The sequence below is a fragment of the Morus notabilis genome, unplaced genomic scaffold (genome assembly GCF_000414095.1).
Source record: "Morus notabilis unplaced genomic scaffold, ASM41409v2 Scaffold1404, whole genome shotgun sequence".
NCBI lineage: Eukaryota > Viridiplantae > Streptophyta > Magnoliopsida > Rosales > Moraceae > Morus > Morus notabilis.
Window position 1 is genome coordinate 264,755 of NW_010361280.1, and position 22,500 is coordinate 287,254.

At 33.8% G+C, this 22,500-nt stretch overlaps 2 protein-coding genes across 2 annotated transcripts; one reads left to right on the forward strand and one right to left on the reverse strand.

The window, feature by feature from the left end:
* The first annotated feature begins 3,845 nt into the window (after positions 1–3,845).
* Positions 3,846–17,589, forward strand: LOC21392972 (probable polyribonucleotide nucleotidyltransferase 1, chloroplastic). Its single transcript, XM_010099123.2, has 25 exons — positions 3,846–4,254; positions 4,939–5,007; positions 5,408–5,514; positions 5,621–5,663; positions 6,107–6,190; positions 6,787–6,851; positions 6,955–7,111; positions 7,452–7,508; positions 8,639–8,752; positions 9,268–9,531; positions 10,235–10,309; positions 10,898–11,011; positions 11,555–11,647; positions 12,745–12,923; positions 13,106–13,289; positions 13,432–13,479; positions 13,671–13,743; positions 14,000–14,073; positions 14,160–14,267; positions 14,364–14,458; positions 14,902–14,965; positions 15,616–15,669; positions 15,754–15,795; positions 16,207–16,683; positions 17,245–17,589. Exons 1-24 carry the CDS (start codon positions 4,006–4,008, stop codon positions 16,585–16,587), a joined length of 2,793 nt encoding a protein of 930 aa, XP_010097425.1. The 5' UTR covers positions 3,846–4,005; the 3' UTR covers positions 16,588–16,683; positions 17,245–17,589.
* A 3,190-nt stretch (positions 17,590–20,779) lies between these two features.
* Positions 20,780–22,007, reverse strand: LOC112091787. The gene is made up of 3 exons (XM_024166253.1): positions 21,868–22,007; positions 21,433–21,766; positions 20,780–21,343 (listed from the first exon to the last, which is right to left on the reverse strand). Exons 1-3 carry the CDS (start codon positions 22,005–22,007, stop codon positions 20,780–20,782), a joined length of 1,038 nt encoding a protein of 345 aa, XP_024022021.1.
* Positions 22,008–22,500: the final 493 nt, after the last annotated feature.

A 22,500-nucleotide genomic window follows, 5' to 3' on the forward strand; every position in this document is an offset into this window, starting at 1 on the left:
AGAAGGAATGAGAAAGAGTGAGAGAGAGAGAGAGAGAGAGAGAGAGAGAGAGAGAAGTCAACTGGAGTTAGTTACAATATATACATGCATGAGTTCCACGTTTATTGAACTTCTCAGTTGAAACCAGAAAAATTAAACAACAGTTTCAGCCTTCAGTTCTTCCGATATGATGAACTTTGAGTATTCATTTCGTTGGAAGGTTCTACGCCATTTCATGCGGCAACGTTATATGTTGGCAGTTTTATTTTTTTATTTTATTTTTTATTTTTAGGTTAGTTTATTCAGCCCACATATATCCACAGCCAATTAAGGATGGACGGGTACGTCACTTAATTTTCTTTAAATGATATATATTTTATTAAAATTTATAATTTATTTTAGAAATTATATATGTCCGTCTTTCCTATGTATAATACGTTTGTCTCTACTTATTTTTTTTGGCTCCACCCTGTTTACCATCAATGTTGGTTGGAGCTAGTAAAACTCATGATATTAGTGTTGATCGTTTGTCGAGCCTACTTAACATACACGATAATCACAATGTTCTAATTTTACTTATAATACACTAATAAAACAATAACAACAACTCTAATAAGACACTCTTAAAGTGCGAAGAAGTGAAAGTACCATCAAAATGGAAGAAAATATGATATTAACCCACAGTGGCAGTTATATATATTTGACCGACTTCACTTGCAAAGTACATGGGATGAAGAGGTCCAGGACTTTTTGGCTTTTTTTTCCCTGCATAATAATATATGAGGCAATTTTTAAAAATACTCTTTAAAATAAAATCTCTTTTTATTTATATCTCTTAACATTAGTTTATATATTTCTATCTTTTAGACAAAAATTAATCAAGGATAGATGTTTTCAAAAGAAATACTTTTAATAAGTTAGGTACTTAAAAGAATAAAATCTGTAATTTTCTCTATTGTTTGTCATAAGAATTTTGGTGGTTTAGGCCAAGGAAAAAAAAAAAAAAATCCTTTACACCATCAATCGTCTTGTAATTTCTCGAAGGCATCTCTTCCAATCCCTTTTGTGATTCCATTGCGCTGCGAATGTAGTCCACAGAAGAAGTGTGTGAGCTTCGAAGATATCGGAACAGAACGTGTTTGTCCACCTTTAAACTAATCAAAACAAACCAAGTTAGGTCCTACAATTTCCGAAAGTCATATTCAAAAGGACTTCTGATGACTATGAGACCCCATGAATTTTTTTAGAAAAATGGAGAATTTAGTCTGGACTTTTATTTTTTATTCTTAATAAATATCATTTTGTTAGTGTAGTTATTTACCTTAAAATGTTATGAATAAAAAATAAAAAGTAAAAATCCTAACGTATATACTTTTAAAGGGTATTTATTAAGATTACCCATTTTTATTTGCCAATGCAAAGAAGCTGCTGCTACCCATTTTGTTAGTGTAGTTATTTACCTTAAAATGTTATGAATAAAAAATAAAAAGTAAAAATCCTGACGTATATACTTTTAAAGGGTATTTATTAAGATTACCCATTTTTATTTGCCAATGCAAAGAAGCTGCTGCTACAACAATGTATAATAGGTTACTGGCGGTAACCTCACCACCTACTTCTGCAAGTGGTGGGCTACAAAATTATCGACAAAACTTTGTCGTTGTACTAAAGGTAGCCTGATGTGTTACTAAAACTATCCAATTACTACTACCGTGTTACCATTAGTAGTTTATTACGTTCATATATGTTGAGTGTTGACCCTTCAATACTCAGAAAATTATATTTTGACTCGTTATTCTTATAATATTTTATTTTGACCACTAAATTTTTTTAAAAATTATATTTTAGTCTCTTAACTTTTTAAAACTACACTTTGATCCCTCCATTTTTGATAAAATATAGATTGATCTATTTTCTTAAAACTTTACAAAAAGACCTGGATTGGTGTTGGGTCCGACATGGTTGGCCCGGTTGGTATAGGAGTACAGGTTGCCCGGTGGTTGGAGTTGACTCAGAAATAAATAATACAATATGGTGCGATACAGTGTAAAAAAATACTGTTAGGTTAATAACTTTAATATGTCATGACTCATGACATCAAATACCATATTAAATTTGAATAATACAACACCATATAATACAACTTATAAATACAAGCTACTAGACATAGCCTAACAATAAATTTGTCATTCACAACACTTTTTAAATAATCTTTCTTTCCCCTAAAAAAAAAAAAAGAAGAAATGATCTTACTTTTTAAATAGGGATTTTAGTTCCCTAAACTTGTCGTGATTTAACAAATTGCCCCTCAAACTTTTAATTTTAGCAATCAACCTCTTAAGCGTGTAAAACTGTTGCATTTAATCCCATTTGACAAACTTTTTTTATAAAAAAAGCTAACCGAAAAAAGGGATAAAATTGGTATTTTAATGCCTTAATTATCAAATAAAATAATAAACCATCATAGACTAATCTCAGCCATTAATGTTAAATCTTTTAATCTCAACCTTGTATTCAATTTTTCAAGAAAAAAAGAAAACCAAAATCTTCTCTCTCTCTCTCTCTCACTATCCCTGTCAGCTTCTGAGTTGAATGCGCTTGGCGGTGCACCTCACCGCCGCCGGGATGGGGATTTTTGTTGGGTATCGTGGCGGCCAAAATGGGAGGCTCTGATAACATGTTTTTAACGAGAATTGTCAGACACCACTATTAAATTTTGGTTTGTCTCGTCAATCTGTATCTATAGCCACTGAAATCATCCCAATTGTCAGATGACAGAGTTATGGCAATGGAAAGTAATGGGTATCTTGACAGATTTCTTTGACGATTGTGGCGGCTTTCGACTGAGTTACTATTAGTTCAGCACGTCGTTAAACTCAGGCTTTTGAGAGCTTTCTGATGATACTGGTTGTGTCAGAAATGGACGTCAGAATGTGAATAGACATTTTTGAATGCATATGGAGGAGAGAGAGGAGTTCTTGAATGCATATATATGGAGGGGAGAGAGAGAGATTTTGGTTTTCTTTTTCTTTTTTTCTTTTAAAATGGAATGGATGGTTGAGATTAAAAGATTGTAAGATTAATGAATGAGATTAGTCTATAATGATTTTACTATTTTATTGAAAATTAAGGCATTAAAATACCAAGTTTATCCTTTTTTCTATTATTTTCTAAATAGAAGTTTGTTAAATGGGGTTACATGCAATAGTTTCACCAGTTAAGGGGTTGTTTGTCATAATTAAAAATTTAGAAGATATTTTGCTTAACTTTAACAAGTTTAGGAGATAAATGTGTTTAAAATCTTACAAATACTTGTATTTTAGAAATAAATATAATCTCACCTTTTGAAAAAGTTTTAATATTATAAGACCATCTCCAATGTAAATGATAATGTCAATTGTATATTTACCATTAAAAAGTATGATATAATATATTATTTTTATTTTTGCTTTAATTCATAATGCTATTTAAAATGCGAAATTTACATTTTTCATAATTATTAAGTTTTGAAAGTTGTAAAAGTAAACTTTTATGTTTAAAATACTTAGACAATACAAAAATTATATTGATTACATGAAAAAGTAAACATTTTAACCAATAGCAATCAAATACTAAAGTTTTCATATGTTATATTTAGTAAAAAATATATCACAAAATATAACATACGTGAAATTTAATATAACAAATAATATTATATTAAAAAGTGTTGTTTACACTTAAATATTAAATTTATAATTAACATGTATATTGAAAATGTTCTAATATTTCATTGGCGTTTTTTTTCCTCTCTTATTATCCATTCCATTTATTTTTCCCCACAAATACCATTGCCCACCTAATGACAAATGAGTCAAAAAAGAAAAAAAAAGAGAGCTTTCTTTTACAACCCTCGCGCCAAACGGATAAAGTTGTCTCTTTCTTTCTCCCTCTCTTTAAGCTCTAGCAGAGCAGACAGTAGCCATAGCCGAACAAGTCTACTGGACGAAGAAGAAGAAGAAGAAGAAGCAGCAGCTTTGGAAGCAGAACATGCAAGCGAACCCTAGCGTGAATAGCAGAGGAAGCTGCTCTCCCCAGTTCCTCCAGAAGCTTCCACCATCTCCATGGCGGCGCTCTTCCTCTTCCCTCCGCTTCGGCTCTTCCTCTTCCTCCTCCGCCAAGCCCCCTTCTCTCTCTCTCCTTCTCTCCTCCCGCCGCTTCTCCTGTACCGCTCTCTCCCAGCCTCCGCCACCTCTCCCTCAGCCCTTCTCCGTCAAAATCCCCTGCGGCGATCGACATGTTTGTTTCTCTCTCTTCTCTCTCCCTTCAATTCTTGACCTTCATGTTTACACATTATAAAGATTGCACTTTTCTGCTGAGGAACTAATAAAGTGTGTAGTTTTTTTAGTATTTATCTCTTGTTTAGTTAGAATCTGTTACATTTCTTTCCCTATGTTATTAGAATGAGAAAAGTTCATCCGAAACTGCATTTTCCTTTCATTATTGATGAATACTCAATCGCTTATGTTCTCGTGGCTATTTTTTTTTGGGAGGAATAAAAAAAAAAGTTAGCATATTGGTGACATTGCCATCTTATGTTTGTTATTAGAGAGCTTCTTGGTCTTTACTTCTCTGTTTCTGAAATTCTACTATGCTTGTTATTGTTGTCAATTGCAAAAGTTTCATGCGAATTTTCGAACTTTCGTTATTGAAAATACGGAATTGCATATGTCCCTACTTTGCTTCCATTGCTCCCTTTTCCTTCTCGTAGCTTTTACTAGCTTTTCTTAGAACTTCTTATCTGCAATTTTTCTTGTAAATAAAAAAAAAATGAATAATATTGTAAGAAGGGTGAGAAAATCATTTAGATGATAAACTTGTCCTGCCAAGAACAATAAAAGCAAATGGCACATAAGCCCATAATGAAGTAAAAGTGTTTACTTAAGAAAATAGTTATTTGATTTGCATTTACTGAGTTCACAGATTTTGGTGGAGACCGGCCATATTGGACGACAAGCCAGCGCAGCTGTTATGGTAACAGACGGAGAAACTGTAAGATATCAATGACTTCAAATTTTACACACACACACACACACATATATATATATATATATTTTGTTTTGTTTTTGGGTGTCTTAGTTTCTATGCTTTCATGTTAACTGGTGTGGATGAACCATTAGTTATGCCTCTTTTAGGAGTGGCTTTGATTGGTATGCAAATTTGTCTAAAGTATGCCGTCCAATAAGACATCTTCTGTTAGTTTATACCCCTTTTACTGTTTCATCTAATTTGAAAAGGATATATTATTGGATGACACTTCTTGGATAAATTTGCTTAGTGACCAGAGTCAGTTATTTTTCAGAGACTAGTTGTGTTGTTAACTTCTTTTCTATAAAGGTTGGAGCTTTTGTAGTTCTGAAGACTTAAAAAAGATTTATACACATCCTTGCAGATTGTCTATACTTCTGTTTGTATGGCTGATACTCCTACTGAACCTTCGGACTTTTTCCCCCTTAATGTAAATTACCAAGAGCGTTTTTCAGCAGCAGGTCGGACTAGGTATCTGTTTTCACTTTCCTTTATTCTCCATCTTTAAGAAAGAGAGAAAATTATTCATGCTTGTGGCATGAGACTTTTTGTGCTTATACAACTATTACTATTTCAGTGGAGGGTTTTTCAAACGAGAAGGGAAGACAAAAGATCACGAGGTAATAATTTCTATCCGTTGAGTCTCGAAAACCCTTTGTTCCATCCTCGCAAAAGGGCGTTCTTTTTGGTTATTTGTAATACATTCATTTTTAAAAAAAAAATATATATATGTTTCTCTGTTAATAGTATACATTCTTAATTAATAGAAAGTTTAATCTCTTATGATGTTGAAGCTGTCTCCAAAGATAAGTAGGCTTGCATGAGAGTGCAGGATTCTGAGTTCCTTTATATATTTTTTTTCTCCAAAGTAATACAGAGAGAGTTCCTCATCTATGATTCTGTTGGCAATGTTACTTATAAATTATGAAGTTTTGATATGCTGTTTCACCCTGTTACCTTTTCTGAGATTAAAAATAAATGTTTTAGCCTTTTAGGACATATGAGTGTGTCAATTCTGTTTGCATTTGACAATTTTTATGAGATTTTTCTCTGTTTGATGTAGGTTCTCATTTGTAGATTGATTGATAGGCCTCTGCGTCCAACAATGCCCAAAGGATTCTACCATGAAACTCAAATACTATCTTGGGTACGTCAGAATGAATTTCTTCACAAAATTTATGGCTTGAGACTGTTTAGTAGTATTCCTCTCTCTCTCTCTCTCTCTCTCTCTCTCTCTCTTTCTTTCTCTTAAAAACTTCATACCTACCAAATCTTGAGCTTATCAACTAACGTATTTGATGCAATCCGTAACTGGAAAAAAGATGCAGCCCTTAGTTTAATTTTTATTAGAAAGAAAGAAAATTCTATTGAAATTGGAAATATTATTTTTCACAAGAACACAACTCATATTGAGAAGCAACTTCAAAGATTTTGAAGTTACTCTTCAAACCAAAGAACTGTGGCTAGTGCTTATTACAATTTATAACCGAATTAAGTTCCAGTTGTAGCCCTATTAGGTTCCATTCATACTGCTCGTTATTCTATCTAAAGTCACTAGGAAAGCTTGATTAATGTATCATTGAACTTGATCTATTACTGATAATTTGCCACATGCTTTTTGTATGTGTTGGTAATTATGTTAGTATACTTGTACTTTTATGAAGACTGTCAGTATGCGAGAATTGTTTTCTGACATTTGTGTTCATGTCGCTCAGAACTTCCATTTTTCCTTTATGCATGCAGGTTCTGAGTTACGATGGTTTGCACTCTCCTGATTCTTTGGCAGTCACGGCCGCCGGAATAGCAGTGTAATTCTAATGAACGTTTTATGTGCTTCCAAACACTTTTAGAGCAGGTCTAATAAATTGCGTTTGAACACATTTTTTTAGGCTGATCATTTAACTTGTACAGTGCCCTATCGGAATTGCCAAATTCAAAGCTTATCGCTGGAGTTCGAATTGGTCTTGTTGGTGATAAGTTTATAGTTAATCCAACAACTAAAGAGATGGAAGAATCTGAGTTGGACTTGTTGTTAGCAGGCACTGATAGTGCAATATTGATGATAGAGGTAGACTCGCACCAGAAGTTAGCTAATTCTTATGAATGTGCTTTCTTTACCATACTGTTCAGCTGCGTTCTTTTTCTTCACAGATGGATTGCATTTTTAAGTCCATTTTTGTGGAACGAATATAATTTTGGTACCATAGTACCGTTTTGACTTATTGGTATAAATGTTTAAAAGGCTAGTTCAGATATTGAGGCGAGACATAAGCATCAAGTTAGAGAAAAATTTAAAACAATTCTATAAAATTCTCTTTCTCTGGTATTTTCCCTTTTTTTCTTTACAATCTCAATGTCTGTACGGTTACTGTCGCAAACTGACTCACGGGTCAGATTAATTGTTGCAGGGGTACTCTAATTTTCTTCCCGAAGAAAAGTTGCTGGAAGCTGTACGAGTTGGGCAGGTTGTTATCTTTTAAGTGCGTAGTTGTATGCTAGTATGAGACTATGGGATGCCTTTATTTATCTTATTTTTTTCTAAGTATAATGTTTAGTTTTTTCATGCTTTGGCTATTTTATCCTGCGTATGAACTTGGATATGCATGTTGTACAGCTCGCTCTATTTCTAGCATTCAGATATGGTTTTTGTCTAAAATCTTGAAGGAAGGTATGAACTTGGATATGCTTGTTGTACAGCTTGCTCTATTTCTAGCATTCAGATATGGTTATAGTCTAAAATCTTGAAGGAAGTTACTAACCGTTTGTTTCTTCATAAATAAAATTTATTTTTATTATTATAATACACACACACACATATATATATATATGTATGTATTTGCGTAGCTTTCATCTTGCATTATTATTTGAGATTTCAAGCATTGTTTTCAATACCAATACTTTTCCAAAGAAGCCAACTTTTTTTTTTCTCATTCAGTTGTACTTTAATAATTTTCATGAGGTGTAAGAAGTAAATTAGTTATACGTCTTCCTAAGGAAAGACTTGGAGAGTTAATGAAATCTTAAGAAAATTTTCAACCATAATAAAAGTTGGACAGTCTTTCTCTTGCTCAGTCTCTCACTTTCTTCAATGTTCAAGTCATTGGCATTGGTTCAGTCTATTTGGCTTGAGAGGAGTAAAAGAAATTTCGACAATATAGGAGAGGATATAGAACTTTTGTGGGATGGAACTGAGTACTGTGGTTCTCTATATCTACCAATATGAAGAATTTGCTCTTTCTTCCTCCTTCCTGAACTCTAGTGGATGTTTTGTTCTTTGTCCCTGCATTACTGTCCATTTCTGATAAAAGGATTTGTCATTTGTATGTTTATTCTTCAGACGATAGTCTCATTATCTAAGTAACTCTTAAATTTACTATTCTAGGTCCTGTGGTTGTCTATCTATATTCATATTTCTTTTTCCTTAGTGTCATGCATTACATTTGAAGTGATTACTATTGTCAATTGCCATGTCTAGGAGGTCTATTTATTTTACTATATTCGATTAAATTATGGTTTATTAAACAGGTATCTTTTTAGTTAGTTATTAGAAGAATACACGTACTTGAAAAACTTTTGCCTTATACTTTGAGATCAGGATGCTGTACAAGTGATTTGCAATGAGGTCGAGGCTTTGGTAAAGAAGTGTGGAAAACCAAAAATGTTTGATGCGATCAAATTACCTCCTCCGGAGCTATATAAGCTCGTTGAAGTATGTACTTTTCCACATTCACTAAAAAATATTGTTGTTTAGTTCTGATAGCTATGTAAAACTTAAATTTTTTTGCCCTTTTCTCTCTCATTCCCCCTCTCTATCTCTATTTCTGTAAACTACACTTAACAATTTAAGTCGTATGTTTTTGCATAGTTAGTATCAATAATACACAATTTTTTTGGAGTTGCGTTCATATCTCTTTCGAGTTGGCCAATAATAATGGCTTTCCATTATACTACTGAGTAGAACTTACATTTCTTCATAATTCTAATGATATTGTCAGTTCAAATGTCCTCTCTAAAATTTCTCCTCTCCTCTATGTTTCTCTCTTCCGTTCTTTCTGTTTCGCTCCTCTCTCCTATGTCCGGCATCCTCTAGTTTCCACTTATTATTTATAACTGTCATTAACATGATAATTAATAACTGTCATTAACATGCATACAAAATTCGGTGGAAAATGTAATATTTGCTCTTATGCAACTTTGGGAATTGCTGGTGATGAGTTAGTGCAGGAAATTGCTGGTGAGGAACTGGTGCAGGTCCTTCAGATCAAGAGCAAAATACCTAGAAGAAAAGCCCTCTCGTCACTAGAAGAAAAGGTTTTAACTATGCTAACTGAAAAAGGGTACGTTAGCCCGGATGCAACTGTGGAAGTGAATGAAACAATAGCTGATATGCTTGAGGAAGAAGATGAGGATGAGGAAGTGGTTGTAGAGGGTGAAGTGGATGAAGGAGATGTTCATATAAAGCCCACTCCACGAAGAACCACTCGCTTGGTATGGCCCAACTTTCTATATCTTCTTTCTCTTTTCTTTCATCTATTAATGAGATAAGACAAAATTTGCCTTTCATCTAAAATAAAGTCTTTAAGCAATAATGCATTTCTCTCAATAATTTGTGGATGACTTGGTGTTATGTATTGACGTGGTTGTTTACTTACTCAAGGTTTGTCCTAAAATGCCATTGTAATCTAATTTATGCACAGTTTTCTTATTAAAAGTATGTGATTTATATACAGTTGGACTTCAGTCATCACATGACTATAATGAACCGAGAGTACTACACCGAAATTAGTGATTGACCTTTAGGTGCTAAGTCAAGATATAGTTTTCCTTCTTTAATTTTTAACGTTTGTTTCATATAGAAAACAAAGCTATGTTAGAATTCCAATGATTCAAATGGCAAAGAATTGATTTCTTGAGGAAAAGTGCAAAACTGCTCTCGGAAATGACGGGGAATGTTATGATGGATCTTCTGAATTTGTCGAAAAGACTCCCTACACTTGAAGTCATCTGTTTCAATGTTCTTTTTACTTTTTTTTTTCATGATTTCCATAAATTTAATCGATGAACGACATTTAGCTGTTGTATCTTTAATTCCTATATTTATATATATATATATATATATTTTTTTTTTTTAAATCTGGGGCACCAATAACTGTTACATCCTTTTTTTTTGTTTAAAATTTCAAATTTTTAGCTGTTCTCAGAGACAGATGTGAAGCTAGTATTTAAAGAAGTTTCATCCAATTATTTGCGGAGATGCATTGTAGAGGTATGGATTTTGTCTCAACTAAGTATTTTCTTCTCTGAATCGTGTGTGCCACTGCCAACAGTTCTATGTATATCACAGTTATGGAATTTTAACATTTCTTTTGTGGATATTAACTGTAGCAATATAATAAAGACTTGTTTTGTGGTGGCTGAAGTTGTTGAGGTTTATAATGTCTGTCAAAATTATTTTCCGTTTATTCCTGAATTAAACATATTGGTTTTATTCCTTTTTTTGTTTATCAATGTTATTGGCATAGTAATACAAGTATGAACATTGTAATAGGTAATTTTGAAATTACTACAGAAAGGTACCATATATATTCACTCTTTCTTCGATAAGAAACACACACACACACACACATATATATATATTTAGAAGAAACACAAATTTGTTTTGTAAAACAAATTTCTAAGAAACAAACGTTTATACTTTTAGGAATCTTTCAATTTTCGTGTTTGATTCAATCAATTTGTCCATGTACCATAAGCAAAAATTGGTGCCACATTGGCACCTTATGTTGGTGGAGGCATTGGAAAGGACTGCTTCTGATTTCCATTTCTCGGATGGCTCTCCTTTTTGTTATTGTAGAATGGAAGAAGAAGTGATGGTCGGACCCTAGAAGAGATACGTCCAATTAACTCAAGATGTGGGCTACTTCCAAGGGCTCATGGAAGTACTCTTTTTACGCGTGGTGAAACTCAGGTTTGATGGAGAATGATTCTCATTTTAAACATGCCTCCAAATTTCTTATAGGATGTTGTCTCTCATTTATTACCTTCAACTGCCAGAAACCAGTCTATTTTTGCATTCTTTTTTGGTGATGTTGTTCTTCGGTTGTCAAGCAATGGCGGGAGTGCTGGTTGTTAGATTAATGAGATCCTGCTAGTGCTGGGGAGAGATGGTAGAGAGTGAGAGTGAAGTTTTTAAGTTATCACCTTAAGGTCATGATTCACGTGAGCATCATTTGGCATTGTATGTAAATAAGATTTAATGGACCTCAGGACCTTACTAATTATACTAGTCTAGTATGTTAGGAAAATTGGAAATTGGGAGGGAGGGTGTAAGTGATGGTCTTGTTAGATTTGGAACCATGCAAAACCGAGCAAAGCTTAGGGGTGCAAATTGGAATTTCTCACGATTATTTTGACTCTTTCCAAAAACTTCTTCCTATCGTTTTATGTGTGTTTTCAAAGCTTTTTATTATGTCTTTTTGGCCCTTGATGTTCCTTTTTTGTTGTTTTACAGTCCCTGGCTGTTGTTACACTTGGTGATAGGCAGATGGCACAGAGAATAGACAATCTTGTGGGCGTGGATGAATTTAAGAGGTTCTATCTTCAGGTCTATACCTTTCTTTCCTTTAGTCAATTATTTATAATGGTGATCCTCCTTTTTCTTTACTTTGGGTGAAATGTTGACATTTAAACAAACATAAATGCTCATAGAAATGATGTAACTCTCTAAATTTCTTTATATGTTAGCTAATTCTTTTGTCCAACTTCTATCAACTTCTTGCCTGAAAAGGCAGGCAACATGAAGTGCCCTGTTTGTTAGGGGTAACGTCGTAATTGCAAAGTCTGCTCACAAACCTGCAACACATCCCCCCTCTTCCAAATTGCTCCATGTGCACATAATCCACTTTGTGATGAATATTTGAAATAATTGAGAGGAAAAGAAAAAGGAAGGGGAAAAACTTAGAAAATACCCCTTGCTTCCTGTTAAGCTTGCCTGATGCATCAAAATCTGGGCTTTGATTCCCCAAGGATTTTTGGTTACAAAGAGTGGTTTTTATGGCACATAATATGGCCTGGCAGTTCGTGAAAGATTTTGGAAAGTTGGCGCTTGCTTTTATATATTTTTTGTGGAGTTATGATTTTACCTTTAACAAACATGGAATGTTGGTGTCACGTGCCCCTTCTGTTGATAAAAGGAATAACCAAGAACAAGTTCTTGAGTTCAGGAAATATTTTAGGGACTAATGATGAAGCAAGTATTTATTTATAGAAGTGGCATTCCATCGCGCACACAGATTTTGATTATAAAACATAGTTTTTTTGTATGTGGCTTTCTTGAAAAAGTTAAAGCATAAGAAACTTAATCCTCCACTCCCCACAGGGAAGAGTTTATTCTTCATCTTAAGTACCACTGACCTGCTTTTGCCAGTAAAAATTTAAAAAATCCAGGGGCTTGAAATCTTGCTATCTTGATTCATTGCAACCATCACATTTTGGTATTGCGTTATGCTATTCTTGCTTCTTTTTTTTTTTATTTAGGTGAATGGCTTGAAATGACTGAATTACAATGAGTCTACTAACAATAAAATTATTTCCTTTATATTTGAATTTGTAGATATTCTTTCATTTCTTTATTTATACATTTACTTTGGAAACCTTTTTAACCTAGTTGCTCGTTCATAACTCACTGTTTTAAATTTTCAGTATTCATTTCCTCCCTCTTCTGTTGGGGAAGTTGGGCGAATTGGGGCTCCTAGTAGACGAGAAATTGGTCATGGAATGCTTGCGGAGAGAGCTCTTGAACGAGTCTTGCCTTCTGAGGGTGATTTTCCTTACACCATACGTGTTGAGAGTACCATCACCGAAAGCAACGGCTCCTCAAGGTTACCATCCCTGATTTTCAATTAAGTTTTTGTTATTGATAAATTTAGATAAGCTACAACAGCATGATCAATTCCTTTAGGAATATTTTTTAATGGGTAGGTCCTTTCCGTGTTGAAATGTATATAGACTACTAACCTGTCTATATTAAGTATTAAAGTTCGTTTCGTAACTTCTATGACAGTATGGCATCAGTTTGTGGGGGCTGCTTAGCGTTGCAGGATGCTGGGGTTTCAATTAAGTGCTCTATTGCTGGCATAGCGATGGGCATGGTTTTGGACACCAAGGAATTTGGAGGTGATGGTAGCCCGATTATTCTCTCTGATATAACTGGATCTGAAGATGCTTCTGGAGATATGGATTTTAAGGTATCATGCCAAGATATGGATTTTCAAGTGAACTTTTATCTGTTCTCGAGTAATATTCATGTACATCTGAAAATGCTCGTAAGTCATAATATGAGGTATAAGGTTGAGAAGCAGAATGTAGAGAATAACTGAGCAATTACAGGTTGCAGGAAATGAAGATGGTGTAACTGCATTTCAGATGGACATAAAGGTCTGTAGTACCCTTTCTATTGGAAGATTGTTTATTGTCAAGTAATTTTAGCCATTTACCCAACTAGGTAAATGCTAGTGAGCAAAGTGCACAGCATTTTCTTTAACTACGTACATATTATTTCATTCAAATTCATCTTCTCTGTTAAGTATTCTTAGAAGTGAAAAATAACCAGTGACCTTTCGTGCTAGGTGGGTGGAATTACTTTGCCTATTATGAGAAAGGCACTTCTACAGGCAAAGGATGGTCGGAAGCATATTCTTGGTAACTTAACAAAACATGAGTCTAAAGTTCACTGAGATCCGCATGCTGTATGATTTTGAGCTTTTAATGCTTTTATGAATAATGAATTTGTCTCGGACTGTTCAGTTCTTTCTATATGAGTGGTGAATTCAGTTACATTTCCTATATTTTTAGTCTCCTTTCATGTTTTCTTATTTTGTAATATAGCTTTGATGGTGAAGTTTGTTTTGACTTTCATCTTCTCGTCTTTCTTTCCTTTGGGGACAAAAAAAATCAGCTGAAATGTTGAAATGCTCACCTCCACCTTCAAGAAGGCTTTCTCAGTATGCTCCACTTATTCATGTCATGAAGGTTTGTCATTGCTACGCGGCCATATTTCTTCTCCATTTTATAATATCTGTATTATGCGTTTTGTTTACTGTCCTTTTTAACTGTAGGTCAAGCCTGAGAAGATAAATCTAATAATTGGCCCTGGTGGGAAGAAGGTAAAGAGTATTATAGAAGTGACAGGAGTAGAGGCTATTGACACACAAGATGATGGGATAGTAAGATCATAAGGAAACCTTATTTGGGCATTTTTTATTTTTTATCAAATAACATTTTTGACTATCATAATATACCAAAATATATGGCCTTTTCAGGTGAAAATTACCGCAAAGGATTTGTCAAGTTTGGAGAAGTCTAAAGCTATTATAAGTAATTTGACGATGGTTCCAACTGTAGGTGATATCTATAGGTATCAACTATTCACCTTTTTTTTTTTTTTTTTTTTTTTTTTTTGCGCTCTTATCTCTCTCTTCTTTTGCAAAATTAAAACACTTCTTTTAGTAACTAACTATTTTAAAATATTGATCAGCAAAAAAAAAAACTATTTTAAAATATCACTCTGTTAATGAGAAGAAAACAAAGCAAAAGTTGTGGCCTAACAGTGGTTGGCAAAAGCTGTTTTTGGTTGATTCCTTTTGAAATATAGTTTTTTTTTTCTTTATCTCCATTTAAAGTTTTAGATTCCCTGAATGTTGCCTCTGTACCATGAGTCTGTGAAGGGCAACATTTATGTGTTTATACTTGCATTGCATCTTGCTTATTTGAAACAGGATGTTTTCTTTGTGGACTTTTAATTGTCGATTATAAAGTTGATTAGTGGTTGGAATTTCTTGCCTTTGTACCTACTATCAGGGATTGTGAGATCAAATCAATAACAACTTACGGAGTTTTTGTTGAGATAGCACCTGGGAGAGAGGTACAATTCATTGCTCTCAATCACTGATGGTTTCTTTTTACTTTTAAAGGGTTTAGAAAACCATTCCTTTTTTCACATTCTTTAGTAACTGGGAGAATGGTGTTAAGTTCCTTTAGTTTTGCACTGTTTTGATTAGTTGGTAGGCATCATTAGCATCCTTTTCACTTTGCTCTTTATGCCACGCGCGCGCGCGCGCACACACATTATATGTGTAAATATAGATATGTTAAAGTATTAAATTATTGTTGGCCCACCTCCTAATAGCTTAAGCTTTTGGGATGGATTGGTAAACTAACATGGTATCAGAGCAGGAGGTCTTGGGTTCAAACCCCCGTAATTGCACTCTTTATCCCCATTTAAAATTGTCATCATGTGTTGGGTCTTTAATATATATCGCGCTTAAATATTCATGTGTTGGGCTTTCTAATTGATTTACCCGCACGATTGCCCATTGTCCTCCCACACGTGAGGGGGAGTGTTAAAGTATTAAACTATTGTTGCCCACCTCCTAATAGCTTAAGCTTTTGGGATGGATTGGTAAACTAACAAGATGTATATAATTAAACCATTTTTTTAATCAGATAATATTCCTATCCATTTGATGTGAGTTGGAAAGTGACAAGGCTATCTCATTCTCATTTTTCTTTTAGGGACTTTGCCATATCAGCGAGTTGAGTTCAGATTGGCTGGCAAAGGCGGAAGATGTAAGCAGATCCTCATTCACATTAGTTCCTTTCAAATTTTATATCGGGAGATCGTGCTTGATTAGTTTCTTTTTTTTTTTTCAGGCTTTTAAAGTTGGAGACCGTATTGATGTTAAACTCATTGAGGTATTAATCTACTCTTCTTTACCATTATGTGCATTGTTAGTTCCTTGTTCTTTGTTTTATTAGATTCGGCAGGTTTATTTTAAGGCTTCCTGGTTGAAGGTTTCTCCCCCTTTCCTTGGTTTGCTTCTTTTGGTGACATCGCAAGTGTGTCTATACATCTATCACGCAGACATTTTTCCGTTTTTCATAGCATAACAATTCCAAATACTCGGGTCAGAGCATCATGTTATCCTTATTCGAACAGTTACTGTATTGTAGCTGGAGTCGGGAAATAGATCCTTTTCTAGTAGTTAATGGTCTGCATGTCCTAGTTGATGATACTCGTCTTTTAAACCTTATTTACAAGTTCATTATGCTCCTTGCATTTTGTTGGGGAATATCTGATAATTACTTCCATGGCTTGTTCTGCAGGTAAATGAAAAGGGACAACTTCGGCTTAGTCGCCGAGCTCTACTTCCTGAAACAAATCCAGATAACTCCAGTTCAGAAGAAACAAGTGATGAAGGTTCACCTAAGAAAGTGGTGACCATTGCAAGGGGAAATATGGAAGAAAAGACTGAACAGGCCAAGGCTAAAGTTGGCACAACAAAAGCTAGGAGCTCGAACAAAAGTAGTTCATCAGAAAATACTCTTCTCCCACAAAAGAAGTTTATCAGAAAACCGGTTGCCCCCGGCAAAGGTCGGCTTGATACCAACAAAGAGAAGGTGAGGAAGAGTGGTGGTAAACCAGTCAGTAGCATTGCTGGAAAGGATGACATTAGCATAGTGAACAAAGAGGCCAATATTGGATAATAAACATAATCCTTGCCTTTACTAGTGAGCAATAGTTGGATTCATTTCTCATGGTGAGAATGGCTGTGCCTCGACCTTCATAACAGAAGCAGCATGGTAAGAGCTCCCTGTTCTTTAGTTCTTATTCCTTTCCCAGTTTTCTTGCTAGAAACTTAGTGGTCTGAGCTAAACTCTTTGGACGGCTTTGGGGAAAAGTACAAAATTCTCCCATGTGATTGAAGTGAAATGCAATGTTCAAACCTTGCACACTTGGAATTTATACAAGTATGCTTTCAGACTACAATCCCTTTAAAATTCCCATCTTTTGACACCTTTTCAAAAAAGAAAAAAAAAAAAGAATTAGGCAAAATTTGAGGTTTATTGTTTACTAACTTGTTTCCACACAAGTACAACAAACCTTATTTGAAGTCTGACATTCATGACTAGTTTAACAAATCTGGCACCAAGGGTAAAATTTTTACGGGATAGGCAATCTAAAGGGATTGTAACTATTGAGAATGTAAGGTTGAATATTTTATTTTATTTGGAACGCACACGCATGGCAGGTTTTTTGTATTTTCTTTGTTTTATTACTGTTCTAACGATCAAGTTTTAGAAGCTTGTATGATTTTATGCAACTATCTACTAATTGGCCATGACTCAACATGTTTGTGACAGGGATTTCATTAGGAAGTTTGTCACCTGGAAGGCTGCATCTTATGAAAACATCGAACTTTTACCGTGGCACATCATGTATTGCGATGTAGGTTGATCTGTAAACTTGTGCTCTTTGGAAAGGAAGATTGTGGGATCAACATCGTATTGAGTGAAACCCTTTGATTCTTGAGTAAGTAGACCCGCGATTGTTGTGGGATAAATTCTGTGGGAATGCCTTGATAGTTTTTGGTGTCCGAAGTATCTGCTATCAAAGCATTTTTTTCACTGTAACCTTCTATCTAGGGAGTATGTAAAGACACTTTTCACTTTCCAGAGTAATGATTTTTGAGAAGATTGTTTTAATTAGTTGATTGTTGCCAAGTAATTTGTTCCAACTTATTTTACGTACTTGGATCCGCTCTAATTTCCAACTTGTTATGCAAAATTCTTACTTTTCTAGAGAGAGTGGTGTTTACTTTATTTCATTACTGCAACGTTTTGGTAATGGTTTGAAGAAACGGGGAAGACCATTTCAGCTAAATGAGGAATAGAAAAACTGAGAAAAAAAAAGGAGGAATAGAAAAAGAAACAAAAGAAGACACCTAATAATATGTACAGACTTCAGGTTTTTTTTTTTTTTTTCTTTTTTTTTTTTTTTTAAATTTAAGAGGAACGACAGTATCTGCTATAAAGAGCACATACAATCTATGGTGGAAAATATCGAACCACACAATATTGAATAATAATATACACATTTGTTGTTTTTATTGTTAATATTAATCGGCTGTTATTTTTTATTATTCATATTAAAAACGATGGTCGTTTATTGATGTTCTTAATATTTCTCAATATTAAATTGAATTGTTTGGGATTTGGAAATTTTATAGAATAACATTTCGTGTGTTACAGAATACGATTGATTAGTTAATGTTTCAAAATTTAATGTTAGTTCATTAGAACTAGATAAACAAATACCTAGACTTTCCATTAAATAAAAAGGCAAAACTTCCTGTAATGTACAAAATAAAGTTTGTAGCTAAATACAAACGTTTCTTTCCTCCCCACATGGATAGAAGTACATAAACTGATGTTCCTTTTAATATTTCTCATTTAATTATCGACTTGATCATCAGATTATCAATTATAAGTCCACTTCTATAGTCGTTTATTGATGTTCCTTTCAATATTTCTCATTTAATTATTTATGACAGATGTGCATAACTCATGCTCAAAAATGACCTATATATAATGTTGTTTTTTTTTCATAATTTGAAAATTTATTTATTATTTTATTTAAATGGTGTTTTGAGTACTTTATTAAGATCAACACTTTAATTTTAGGTTCTTTCTTGTATTATTCTTATTTCTAATTGCATATGACTGACAGTAACACGTTTTCTTAGTTAGATATAATATTGATGTTCTCATATGTTCATATATTATGAATTTAATAAACAGAAACTGTTACATATATAGATGTTAGTATAATTTTGATTAAAAAAAAAAATTTAGCCCCTCCTATACCAATAGATCCTAGCTCGGTATAACTACTAGTTTTGTCATGACCCTTCATCTCATCATGCCTTACCCACACTTCGATAGGTCCCACTATATAAGTATCTAACCACATCAACCTGAGAGTGATTATTTCTAGAGAACAGGCTTTGATATTCTTCATATTCAAGTTCAGCTGATGAGAAAGGCAACGATATGGTTTGAAACTATATTTCTTAATTTCTTAACAGAAACTCTATTTCTTAATTTCTTAACAGAAACTATATTTATCACTTGTAGTATATGTCTTTTGTGCATTCTTTGTAGTCCGTGGGAAACTACCATAAATTCAAAAAATAAAAAAAAAGGGTGAGCATACACTCATGGAAGTAAAGGATTCCCTTTTTAAGCTTGAAACTTTGGTTTTGATATTATATGCAGTTACACATAAGAGTCTGTATGTTGGGGAGATGAAGAAGAGAAAGAATGGAGAGAGTTGGAGGGATGAGAAAAGGATTATGGTTAGAAGGGATTACGAATATCGAACGCTACACATTTTCCTAATTAGTTTATAATCTTTTGAAATTATGGAGACTTCCTTAATATTTAAATTATGTTACCCTAAATTACCAGAAAAAAAAAAACTACTTTTAATTAGAACCTAGTACACATGTTTCTACATTACTATTTAGGTTTACGTGTTTAATTACAACCTTATTTAGTAGGATGAGTATGATGATTTAAGCATTTCTCGTCGCTATGAATATTTAGTCTAAATTATCGTTAGAGTTTGTTAGTGATCGTCATCATAGTATACATGATTGTTTCATCTTAGATTCATCTTTTTTATCCGTAATGCAAGAACAGTTTTAGTCCTTAGTTTTAATTTTGATAAGAAAGAAAGAAAGAAATTCTGTTGAAAATTGGAAATATTCTTTTTTTTTTTTTTCACAAGAACACAACTCAGCTTGAGAAGCATCTTAAAAGATTTTGTACATTCTGTCTAAGCAAAGAACCATTATCCAGTGCTTAATACAAAAACACATAACTTCCAGTTGTAGCCCTATTAAGTTCCATTCACACTGCTCATTATTCAATCTAAAGTCACTGAAAGCTTGATTAGAGTGTCGTTGAACTTGATCAATTAATTATTTTTTGCTATTGCTTTGTAGCGTGTTGATAATTATGTTGTTATACTTGGACTTTTATGATGAATGCCAGTATGCGAGAGTTGTTTTTTCCACATTTGTATTTCTTGCCGCTCAGAACTTCCAATTTCCTTGTGCATGCAGGTTCTGAGTTACCATGGGAGTCTCCTTATTCTTTGGCGGTCACGGCCGTCGGCATAGCAGTGTTAATTATCCTTTTTGCGCGGCGCTCTATCGGAATTGCCCAATGCAAAGGCTATTGCTCGAGTTCGAATTGGTCTTGTTGGCGAAAAGTTTATGAAACCGTTTCATCCCGAAGACTCCGCACACAAACCCGCAACACATCCCCCCTCTTCCAAATGGCTCCATTTGCACATAATGCCACTTTAGATATTGTGATAAAACATTAGGGGCGTTTGGTATGTGGGAATCAGTAGAAATTATATTCCCGAAAAAGTGATGGAGGGTAATATGATTCTTATGAATAATACATTACTGTGTTTGGTTCCATACAAGAATCTTTCACAAATTCTCAAGAATATTACATTACTGTGTTTGGTTGTGCATGAGAATGTTGTGAATTAAAAAATATATATTATTTTTAAATGAAATACAATTAGTACTAATATTTTAAAAAGTATAAAATACAACACAACAAGTAGTTCATAAAATTATCAAATAATAGAGAACATATCAAATAATAGAGAACAAGTAGTCCATAAAATCCTCTATACTCAAAAGTTCTTACAAAAGTTCTAAATATGAGAACGTATGCTCGAATAAGGTTCCAAACCTGAAATTAAAAGTTGCAAATCTAAGACCACGTATAAAAGTTCTAAGATGCCATCAAAAGATCTAAATATTAGACAATGTACTCAAGTTTGTAAATATAGCACTAAAAGCTTCAACCTAACTCATTCCAAAAGAGATAGAAGAAAATCTAACTTAAATTCATCATCCAACGTGAAGAAATAGTTGGTGTAGTCATGGTTTTGGACAAGAAGTTTTCCGACTCGTACTCGTTGTGCATTTGTTAGTCCTTCTACTTTCTTTACTTCATCAAACACCTGCATCCTCCTTGCAGCACCATCAGCCTCGTATTGAAAACAATTAGCAAGCCTGCCAATATTCTCACCAGCCATAGCATACATATCAGAAAACTTATGTACTATCTCAGTTAAAGCATCAACCAATACATCTCCACGTTGTGATCTCTTTCTCTTTTTCCTTCCTAATGCTAATGGTGTTGAAGTTGTTTGTACGCTAGGACCACCAATACTTGCAGTATCCATGTTCTCATCAGACATAAGCAAGGGATCATAATCAAGATCATTTACTGTTTCTTTATCAATGTCATCAACCATATCAGTCAATCCCATTGCACCTTGTCCATTAGCGCGATCATTTCCAAACACTAGTCCTAACTCATCATGATAAGGAAACGGCTTGTTTCTTAAGCCTTTCGCAGATGGGTGACTCTGTAATATAAATGGAATGTAAATTAAACAATAAAAGAGCCTAATAATACTGAAACTTGAAATTTATAACCGGATAAAAAAATACTAACCTTAACCCATTCATCAAACACATCTTTCTCAACCACAACGCATTTATCCTTATCATTCCAACCAAAGCCACTACCGGCAGGGCCCAACATTTCAGAAATGGCATGATATTGTTTCTTCAATATCTTCACACGAGAATCAATGTGTGGTTGTGCTTTAAGCCCACATTGTGGAATCTTTTCATTCATCATTTTCTCCAATTGTTGTAAGTAACCAGGCTTGAACGTACCATTATCTGCTTTCCATTTTCCACTATTAGCCATATCCAATAAGCACTCTACTAGCTTTGAATCTTCCAATGTAGTCCATTGATGCTTCCTTACATTAGCATCCATTCTGTGTACACAATAGTAATGTCATACATATTTATTATGAATCACAACAACAATGTCATACAAAAACCATATCAATGGTGATTTCCCCGCCATTGGTCAAACATTTCCCTAGCCATGTTATTTCTCCATACAGTCCAAGCATTGGATGTTTCAATATGTGTGTAATGCTCTACTTCTTGTTCACTCTCCTCTTCTTCTCCTTCTTCTACTTCCAATTGTCTTTCATAAGGATCAATAGCCATTTCTCAAAATGTGGTAATGTGAAACCCATGGGCTTCACTTTCCTAAATTTTAAAAAAGTCTAATAATTGTACCAAACATGAGAATCTGAAAGATTCCTATTCTCACCCCTATGATTACCCCATACCAAACGCCCCCTAGACATTGTGGCACAATACGTACTTTCATAAAATTCAATGAAATATTTAACTCAGAATACGTACTAAGATAAAACTTCAGAATATACCCTTACTATAAATTCTCTTGTCAACAAGGATCCCAAATCTTATTTCACAGAATCTCACACGAAAGGTGAATTTTAAAGGATTAGCAATCTGAAAAAAAAAATATATATTTTTGTAAATATTATTGAGCCTGAAGGTTAAACATCGTATTTTACTTGTTTTTTTTTTTAATGGGAAAAGACCCTCTAATTTAAAAGCACATACGTGATCTCTAGATTTTCATTGACACATGAGACTTCCTTTTTCTTTTCCTTCTTTTCCAAAAAAAAGA